Below are 10,406 nucleotides of genomic sequence, written 5' to 3' on the forward strand. Positions count from 1 at the left end.
GCTTTAGTGGAGGAAGTACTTACCGAAACATGCAGAAGTGAACACCATGCAAACAAAATATAACTTACCAAAACGAAAATGGGATCATTTACAAAAACATGAGAATTTAACAGAAAAGCTATAGAATGAAGGAAGGTTGTAAAATGCATTAGTTACATCAACAAACCTGTTAGGGATCTTGTTAGCGATGTTAGTTGGGTAGAGGGAAGATCAAATTGCTGCGTAATGGTTGTTCTGCTTCCTTGTCCGTCTGATATAGTTTTGGTGACAACCCCACGACTTTCACTTATACTCCTTGTGATCACACCCTGACCTTGTACGACGTCAGGTTGATTCAGTTGTTGGAAGTATTCTTCTATCTCTGGACCTGACATGGGGCGATTACTATCCTCATTTCGGACGATGAACCTTCTTTGAACTACTTTTTTGATATGGATGTTTCCAGCTTCGTCTATTTCTTCAGTCTCCTCACATTCTTCTCCTTCATTGAAGTCCTGAATGAACTGTTTCATTCGTTCATCGGCATCGCTACCTGTGAAAGTTACCCTCCGTACTTCAGGTGGTAAATCAACTCGGCGGTGTATAGTATGGGAAAATCCTTCATCATCATTTGGCTCAATAACTTCTGTTACGTACGGTCTGGAAGACTCGTCAGTGTATTCAGTAGTTTGACGGCCATCAAGTTCTTCATCAAACCATACCTTGCGTACTGCTGCTGCAACATCCACACATGAGGTCTGTTTATATTGATCAATAGAGTTAGTCGAAGAAACCATAGTATTAGATCCTCCACTGGTGAAGCTACCTGATAACACTGAATCGGTATCATACTGATATGTAGCATGGGTAGCGGTGGAACCAGTTACGTCAATGCTACCAGTACTTTCTAATTGATAATCATCTCGATCATGCTCTGCATCATCGTCTTTTGCGGATGAACTGAAATCTTTACCTGTACTTGAGCTACTATGATCCAGTACGCCAAGTCGCGATCCGTCCTCATCAATTGAATCACTCAGAATGTTACCTGAAGTTTCAACGGCAGCAAGATCGAGTGAATCACTTGAAATCATATAACTTTTTTCCTCTCCCCTTATTTCGATACTATCTGTCATAATATTGTCTTTCGTGGATTTTTGAGCTTGAAGCTCTATGGAGTCTGTACTAGTGGTCATTACATCACCACCTGTTTTTTGATCCAAACTATCTGTACTACCGTGTTGACTTGGTTTTTCAAATTGAAGATCTAAAGAATCAGTTGAATTTACCATAACATCGTCGCTTTCTTTCCATTGCACTTTAATGGTAGATTTTACAATTGGAGTATCCAAATCAAGATCTGGTACTTTCGACACTTCTTCTATAGAATCACCTCTTCCTAGAGATTCTGTTTTTTCAGTCTCTTTTAGGTCAGTGAATCGTTCTACGTTAGTCTGAGCTTGTTTGATGATTTCATTGATCTCAAACATTCGTTTTTCGTAATCGTCATCGTCGTCGGTATCTGTAACTATTTTTTTATCAGTAACAGACATTGTTTCGCAGCTCTCTGATTCTGAGGCGACACTTTCTTGCCCTTCGTCTATTTGGGCTAGTAGTGCCTCTTCTTCTTTGACTTTGACCTCGATTTTGTGCGCAGCGATGCAAGCTGTTTCAAGTCCTTCGAACTCTTTGAGCGAACTTGCAGAAATATCGTCACCCTGTCCACTCCTACTACTGATGTATCTGGTTTTAAAGCTGCCATTACTAGAAGAATCTTGAGACCCTTGATGGAATTTACGCATTTCTAATGACATTGCTTGTTCAAGGTTTTCAAATTCCTGTAAACTCGACATTGAAACATCATCATGTTCTCCCGATCTGGTAAAGTATTTCCTTCCTGCTAAAACATCATAATCTGGAGTACTAGAATAGGACTCCTTCAAACTTCCGCCAGAGTCTCTTTGAGATCCATAGCTAGAAGCAGCAAAATCATTCACATCTTCTTCTTTGATATCCTCCAGAGGACCACGCTCAAATTCCATTTCATACCCATAGCCTGCAGCTATCATAGCAGCTTGGTCTCCTGCAAATTGTTGTTCTATCCATTTTCTATTAGCTTCTAGTTCTCTGTCGTATTCGGTGCCATAAGCCATAGTACCTATTTTCGAGGATATTCCAACCTTATTTTTATCTGACAGGGGAGGACTATCTTCAAAGTCGAATCCCAGTTCCTCACTTGAAGAAGTACTTTCTGGGTAGAACTTTATATCTGTCATTCTTGTGAGAGGGGTTGGTGCTGAATGAGCCAAGTAGTGTTCAACTTCTATATCATGTTTCTCTTCTTTTTTTCCAGAGTGTTTTATGTTCATACTTTTTCCTTCCGCATCAAATTCATGTGCTTCTTTCCCTACCTCCTCAATAACTACAAAGTCGTCTATTAGGTCTGGTTTTTCTAGCATTTCAAACGAATCACTGCTCGGAGAATCGGTTTCTCTCTCAGAACCCTCTCTCATTGTTGTTTCTATGACTGTCGCAACTTCACTTTTTGATTCTGTCATAACTTTCTCCATCTCTGGTTCTTCTTGTATGGTGTATACATTCTCATCTAGTACATATTCTCCCCCCTGATCAGTTTCTTCCGAACTTTTACTCGAGTTTGAAGCAGGGGTTTGAGGGGTATCAACACCAACTTGTGCTTCTTGTTCATGCTCTTTAGCTTCTAGTTCGAGGTCTGGATATCTGAAGCTACTATCTACCAAAGGAGTCATATGCTGAGTTATCTTTATATCTGGAACAAATCCAGGACTCGTATCTTTTAGCATTTGCGACCGTCTTTCTTCGTACTCTTTCTGAACCCTCTCTCTTGTTTCGAGTTCATGTTTTTCTGCATCCACGTCCTCCAAAATGGGACATATCTGTTTCACCTTATGTGCTGGTGATATGTGAGCTACCATATTAAATGCCGCTTCCGCTTCAGCCTCCTCAAAGCTGGATTTTTCGCTAGACGTATTACTAGATTTGCCGTGTGAGTCACGTTTTTCTAGAATATCCTTCGTTGGAACGAAGTCTGAAATTCCCGTCAACGATTTTCTTGTTTCCACTTTAGGTCCATCGCGGGCTCGAGACGTGAATGAAGATATTTCTTGTTCAGAATCCTCAACGTTTTGTTGCATTTCGGAACTCAACTCAGGACTTTTCTCTATAGTTCCTTCGCATGGCCCAGGGGATGTTGGTCGTTCCATAGGGTGTGTACTTTCTATTATATCGGATTTTTTCATCAAATCCTTCAACTCTAAATCAGGTCTCTCATACGAGGACTCTGTAGAAAGTGGATGCTCTGAATCTGATTTGCTTACTTCTGATTGGGGTCTAGAAATATCCAAATTTTCCGGTTCGTTATCAGATTCTACATCCACATAACGCCCTTCACGCAAATCTCTATGAAATCCTTGGTCTGCTTCTGTTTCATAACTTTCTTCTTTCTCGCTTTCATCGACATCTTTCTTTTCGTCACTGCTTGTTTCTTTGAAACTGAGTTTCGTGGTGTACTTGTCACTTTCTGCAAGTTCTGACTGAATTCTTCTCTCAACTTCAGCCCGAGTGGTTGCACTTATCATTGAGCTTGTAAATGAACTATCGGAACGTCTATGTCCTTTTCTTCTTGGTTCTTCTGTCTTGCTAAATATCTGTACTTCTTCTACAGGAGACTGAGTTTCAGAAGTGACTTGAGTGCTCACACTTTGTATACCGTTCTCATCTACAACTGAAGTGGTTATTGTTACAGATTCGATGGGAAGATCTGGATGGAAGTTCATGGTGGATGTAGATATTTCAATTGTGTGAGAAGTTGGTGTAACAATGAGACTCTCTCGACTACCCCGGGGCATATTCTCTACATCATCTAAACTGAGATGTTCTGAAGTTCCCGAAACTGTCATACTCCCTTCCAGTTTCTCAGAGTCAGCTCTAGATAATTCTATAACGGTTCTTTGTGCCCCAGTGCTGGACGTACTGGACATGCTCAGGATACTCCCATCATCTAAACTAGTACCCAGTTTTTCTTCAAATTCTCCTAGGGGTAACTCTGATACCAGTACCCTCGGTTCCGGCTGGAACGTCATTTCGTAGGATCGTTTCATTTTCGACTGTACATCTGTTAGTTTGATGTCAGATGATTCTTCTTCTGAAAAATCCACTGATTCCCCAACTCCAGTATACGAGAGTATTTCTGAGTCACTGATTTCGGTACTTTGACGTAAAGCTGGTGTACGACTACTCCAAGCAGAACTCTGCTCAACTTCATCTGGAAACTGTTGATCGATTGAATCCAGAATATCGTCTAAATCGCTTGTGGACGGAACCAAAGTTTCGGAATGTTCTGAAACCTCGACGCTAGCCAAATTTCCAGAACTTTCGCTATCTAAGCTCTTCATACTTTCTTTGGAACTCATACTGCTTACTGCAGTTTGATATTCTGTGGACGTGATGTGGGACCTGGCTGAGTATTCTTGCGAGGTAAGAGCACTTTCATATTCAGACGAACCTGCGACTATTAAACCTTCTACATCTGAGGAACAAGGTCTACTTCTTCCACTGTCCAGTTCAAAACTGTGATAGTGACTCTCTCCAGAGCTGGAATATGCTTCAAATTCTACTCCAGATTTTCTTTCTGGCTTCCAGTTCGAGCTACTACTGCTTGTATCGGCATCAGATTTACTTTTTCTGAAAATTACTTCCGATGATTTTTGTGTTATTTTTTCTTCTTCTTTTTTAGAATCCTCAGGTGTTTTGGATTCTGAGCTTGATTTAGATTCACTACTAGAGCTTTTGACTATTTCATGTATTGATTCAGAGACCGATTCTGGAAGACAACTTGCAACAAGTTTTTCCAGATCGTCATCACTAGTAACGACGGTACTGAAAACTGACGTGATCTCTTCATGTTTATGATCTCTTTGGGTAACTGTGCTACTCGATATAACGTGAGTCTTATCAAATTCAAGCCTAGTTTCAATTTGAGATCCATCTTCCTGTTTTACAATTTTGCTACTTTTCTCACTTGAGGTAACTTTTTCTTTTCTACTAACTTCGTCAGAATCTTTTTCAGTTCTTGACTTAGTTTCTTTCATCGAATCATCAGCTATCTCTTTTTCTGTAAAATCCTTATCATATTTGGCATGTAACACATATCCATCTCCTTCCTTTGTTTCTATACAAGATTTTTCAAGAAGAATGTTGTCTACTTCAGTTTCAGTTTTTTCTGCTTTAGATTCTAATGTGTGATCAGTCAAAACTTCAATATTTCCTACCTCCATTTTAACGAGATCATATCCATCAGCCCTTTCGTGAGATACTTCTTTAATGGATGTGTCGACATAGTACTTCAGAATGTCACTTTCTTCGGAGAATGTTTCCGACGTAGTTTTGCTTTCATCAACAAGTATATTTTTCATCTCTGAAAGTGACTTCTCTCCTTTAAGAACATCACTCGATTTAATAGACGTATCTTTCTTAACAGAGGTGACGTGATTGTTTTCATAACTTTCGTAATCGCGCGAAGATTCAGTTTCTTCACTATGTTCTTCATCGATTATGTCTACAAATCCAGATTTATCCTGGAACCGTTTTGATTGCTCTTCAAAACTGTCATAATCCAACCGTATATCATGGATTTTTTCAGCTTCCAGTTGATCCATTTGCTGTTCTAGTAAATGAGAATAATCCATTTCCGTCCCACTGTACTTGAGATCTTCATCAGTTATTTCCATACTAGATGCCTGAGTGTCTCCCCTTGTGAGTTTTGGAAGTCCTCTTTGTCTTCTTGCCAATACAGATTCTACGAGCTCAACCTCCCTTTCATCTAAACCTTTTGTTTCAGCTAGGTGTTTCAAAAATTCTGAAACTTGCCTGTTTTCTACCTTTTGTATGGGTTTTTCTGAACAATCAGCAGTCAACGAATCATGTTTGTGAATTTCTGCTTCGATTTCTTCGACAAGAGCACTTGCAATTTTCTTAGCATCTTCTGGGTGAACTTTCTGTTGCTGTAAACTATCAAGAATTATTTTTTCAATGTCGTTATGACTATCAGATCTTATTTTATCTGATTCATAAGAATCTGAGTGGTCCAGATGTATTTCAGATCCCAAATCAGATTCGTCTTTTACACTGCTGCTTAGATCATCATCCCTCTCAACGCCAAGTAAACTACCTCTGGATTCATCTGAAACATCAACACACACGTGTTCCAGAATTTCAAGAGACTGTTGTTTCAATTCAGTTTCAAGGAGTTCGGACATTTTTTCTTGCTGGTTCTTTATGCTTTTGAAATCTACATTATCACTATCGCTCGTACTCTTGAAGTCAACTTGTTGAGTTTCTTTATTTACCATATCAGATTTTGGTGAAAGGTGACTGATTTCAATATCATCACCACTAAGTTGACTTTTTTCAATATCTTTTACTGTTTCGTCAAATATATTTTCATTTACTTTACTGGGTGATTCTGCCTTTGCGATAACTTGATCGGATTTACTCTGCACAGTAGTTTCAATTGTGTCGATGAAATCAGTATATTCCAGGTGGCTTTTGTTTCTACGAATGGACAACTTCTTATCTTCCAAATATGTTTCTGTTTTCATTAGTCTTTCTGTTTCTATGAACTCTCGGGTGAGTTCAATAGGACTTGGTTTGATGTCTTCAACCGTCTCATCGAATTCATTCTCATAGGGTGATTCTACTGAAACTTCCCAAACTGTAGTCTGAATATTTTCTTGGGGTAATTTTATCGGTGACTCCGCTTTCAATGTTTCCTCAGTTGGATATATCATATCAGGTTTATCGGTGTACTGATCTTCATGAACAGTATCCGGAATCGCCTCAGATGACAACTTTAGAGGCAATTCCGTTTCTGACATCTCATCTTCGAGCTTGGATTTATCGTTATCGTGTTCCGAAGGTTCAGTATCGATAGTAGTATCTAGTATCAATTTTTCTTCGATGGTATGAACCACATCAGACGGTGGAATGCATTCCTCAGTGATTTCACCAAGTTTCTGTGATGTTGGCGGTTCTGTTTCTAATATTTTTTCCATAGACTGCGATATAACTTCTTCACAAATATCACATTCAATAATATTTTGCGGCATTTTCTTTGCCGACTCTGTTACTAACGTTTTTTCTACAGTATGTACATCATCTGGTTTATCAGAGTATTCATCACTTTCTTCGCTAATTCTTCTTTGCTTTCCGGATAATGTGACTGTTATTTCCGGAATACTTTCATCTTCAAGATTCATTTTAGAACTTTCCGTGTCGAGAGAATCGATTGATCTTCGTTCAATATCTTGATCTAACTCTGCAATTTTTTCAGTGTCCTCAATCTCACTTTTATCTACGAGTACTTCCAAAGAATCCGGTTTTGTTGAATGGCTGTCATCTTTCAAATACTGATCATCGACCAGTTCGCCACTCTTGTCCGATGAGATGCTCTGTTGAGATTCCAAATATTTATACTGACTATCAATTTCAGTTTCTTTGTGCGTTTCATTTTGGGTGAAGTATGAAATTGATAACTGATCGTCAGCTTGTTGGGTCAAATCTAGTTTGTGCGTATCTTTGTCTGGATAGGGTAGTTTCGGATGAGTAACTTCCATAAAGTCTACAATATCATGCGGGCTGGCAGCCTCTTCATTCTCTGATACTTTCGTAGATTTATCGAGTAAGAACCCTCTTTCCTCTATAGGAGGTTGACCAATTTTTTTGCCGGCTACGACGTCTCCTAGTTGTTCTTCATAGCCTTTAGCTAGATCCTTGACAGATGATTTGATCCTTTCATTGTATATTTCTTCCTGAGATTCCTCATATTTTTCTGACGACTCTTTTTTCTTAATTTCCGGAACACACTCCGTGACTTTTTTCTCAAATGATTCTGCTAAAGATTTCACCGAACCAACTTTTTCCTCTACAACTTCACCTAATTTTCGAGAAGCTGGCGATGATTCGAAACTTTCCTCTAATTTATTAATACATCTTACAGGTTCATCAGTTATTTCTTCAATTTCCTCTCCAATGCTTCTAGCGTCGGCATCCGTATGTTCTTCCTCTGTAGAACTAACCAAATTCTTTCTCTCAGGAGACGGTTCTTCTTCAATTTCACTGGTGAGTTGTTCTTCGATCATTTCTTTTCTGATTTGTTCTTCATAATATTCCTTACGTGCTTTGATACTTCTGGCTGAAACTTCGTAAAGATCTTCCGTTGGCAAGGAAGCCGAACGTTCGTAAGTGGGTTTACGAACAGTAGATGCCGAAGGGATGAATACACTCATCAGTCTATCTCGTATTTGAGGGACTCTGTCTTCAATTTCTGAATCAGATATGTAATGTTCAACGTCTTCGCTATCTGATATGTATCCGGTATTATCCATCACACTACTGCCTCTTTGCGCTTTATCGGAATCTATGCTGTCGACTCTCTGGAAGTCAGATTTAAGTTTTTCGATAGACTTCGGACTAGTTTTTCGCTCTGACGGTGATTGAAAAGATGCTTGGTATTCAGACATGACCTTCTCATCATGGAGCGAAATATCGCTTTCTGATATTTTGGTTAAATCGGTCTGGACTAATCCACTGCTTTCGCTTGTTGAAGATTCAAATGATATGGCTCTGTCTTTAACAGATACCCTTTGATTAATTTCTTCTTCCATAACGCTCTGAGAGGTCTGCAAAACTGAACGTGGTTTTGTATGAACTTCGCTTCCACTTTCCGTTAAGCTTTGAGACGTCATTAGTATAGTTCTGGGTTTTGGCACTGGGGGCGTAGCAAATTCGTGTAACGATATTCTCTTTTTACTAACAGCCTCCATTTCCGTTATCGTAACTTCTTGTAAACTCATTCGTTTGTGAGAAGCATCTTGAGTGACCGTCTCCCAGAACCTTTTTTTGTCAAAATAACTCTCTGGTACTTCGTCCAAGAGATCGTCACGAACAGGTGATGCAGGTTTTTCTGTGGTAGTTTCATCCGTGATGTGTGGCTGTATCTTTTCAGGTGTTTTTACTATACGCGGTTTGGGCTGTGGGATTTGTTTAGCTTCGGTTGGTGTTAGTGGAACAGCTGCTTCGTTAAGTTGGTCGCAGCTGATTTCTAAAAATGCGGTTAAATGTTAGGGGAAACTAGCAATACAATTAGGTTAATATTTTTTCTTTAAGCAATTTCTCACATTCTGGTCAATTTACTCGGATACTTTTCATCTCCAAACTCACCATATATGATTTAGAAACTAGGGAACATCAAAATAATATCTACGAAACTGAAAGTTGGGCCAGAGATGGAAACAAAATAAAAATGGAAAAGAATAAAAGCCAAAGTTTGCTTGTGCTTGAGTGGTGAAACATTTTTGTGGAGTGGGTATGTGTCAATAATTCATGCAAAAAATCAAACATATCGGGCCCCGGTCAAATTTGGGTCTCGCTAAGAATCCACTAAGTTACCTAATGTTGTATCCATTGCATTTTCTACACTTTTTTGATCATGAAGTGATATTGTAATATGAGGTACTTCATGTTGAGAGTTCGACTGACTTTTACAGTCATCTTCATCAAATAGTGACATACTTATATCCATATCATCTTGTATGCTCTCGGCACTTCTATTATTGATATTTTCCAGAGATTCAAAAGGACTTGACTTTTGTAACCAGTTCATTACCGCAGTGACAAGAATTCCTTTATTATCAGAAGATTCAGTCGGTCTGTTATCAGTCGGTAATGACTCACTGCTCAAAAATGTTTTTGGATTCATCTGCATAACTGTATCCAGTAAGGAACCTTTCAATGATGACGATTTCAAATCCGGTAAACTACCCAAGTGATTTGTATTAACGTCGCCTTTGTAGTAACCCATATCTGACTTGGCACGTTTGCCTCTTTTTCTGTGTTTCGGGGAGGCGCAAGGACTTCTCATTATAGGTATTACATCAACTTCAATTCCAGCTTTATTAATTACTTTATCTTTATTCAAATTAACCGGACCCATGTAAACAATGTCACCTACGAGAATTTATGCTAGTGAGATACAACTTTTTATGAGATGAACGTATGGTGTGTTATATTGGATGAAAAGTAAAATACGTGTCAGAAAGATTTCAGGATTGGGTATAGTTATAAACCTCGGAACTAGCCTAAAATTTATCATGGTTATATCTCATTGGAAGCCAGAAGATAAATAAATAATGCTTCTAGTGTCTCTATATTTGCTCGACGCTTCATCAATGGGAATAAGGTTCCGCAAAAGTTTACAAGCCCTTGCAAACGCGTATTTCATGTAATGGCCCGAATGCCGAGGATTTGAATTAAACTATACTATGTTCTTTGGAGTATATTATATATATTACGGTCCTGACAGCTGTAACTAGCGTCTAAAATAAAACTTA

At 38.9% G+C, this 10,406-nt stretch overlaps 1 protein-coding gene across 17 annotated transcripts in view; it reads right to left on the reverse strand.

The window, feature by feature from the left end:
- The window catches only part of LOC111504733 (uncharacterized), a 398,322-nt gene that overhangs the window by 8,400 nt on the left and 379,516 nt on the right, over positions 1-10,406 (reverse strand). For 8 of the 17 annotated variants that reach the window (XM_074178849.1, XM_074178850.1, XM_074178848.1 and 5 more), the window contains one exon: positions 9,466-10,023. The exons of 6 other annotated variants lie outside the window; for them this stretch is intronic. In XM_074178849.1, coding sequence (XP_074034950.1) covers positions 9,466-10,023 — 558 coding nt within the window. Of the gene's footprint in view, positions 1-166; positions 9,119-9,465; positions 10,024-10,406 lie in introns of all 17 variants that reach the window. 3 more of the 17 variants (XM_074178859.1, XM_074178858.1, XM_074178865.1) reach the window with 2 other exon arrangements.

The sequence above is a fragment of the Leptinotarsa decemlineata genome, unplaced genomic scaffold, assembly GCF_025532065.1.
Source record: "Leptinotarsa decemlineata unplaced genomic scaffold, Ldec_3_MD MMD2_tig00004307_RagTag_RagTag, whole genome shotgun sequence".
Classification (NCBI taxonomy): Eukaryota; Metazoa; Arthropoda; class Insecta; order Coleoptera; family Chrysomelidae; genus Leptinotarsa; species Leptinotarsa decemlineata.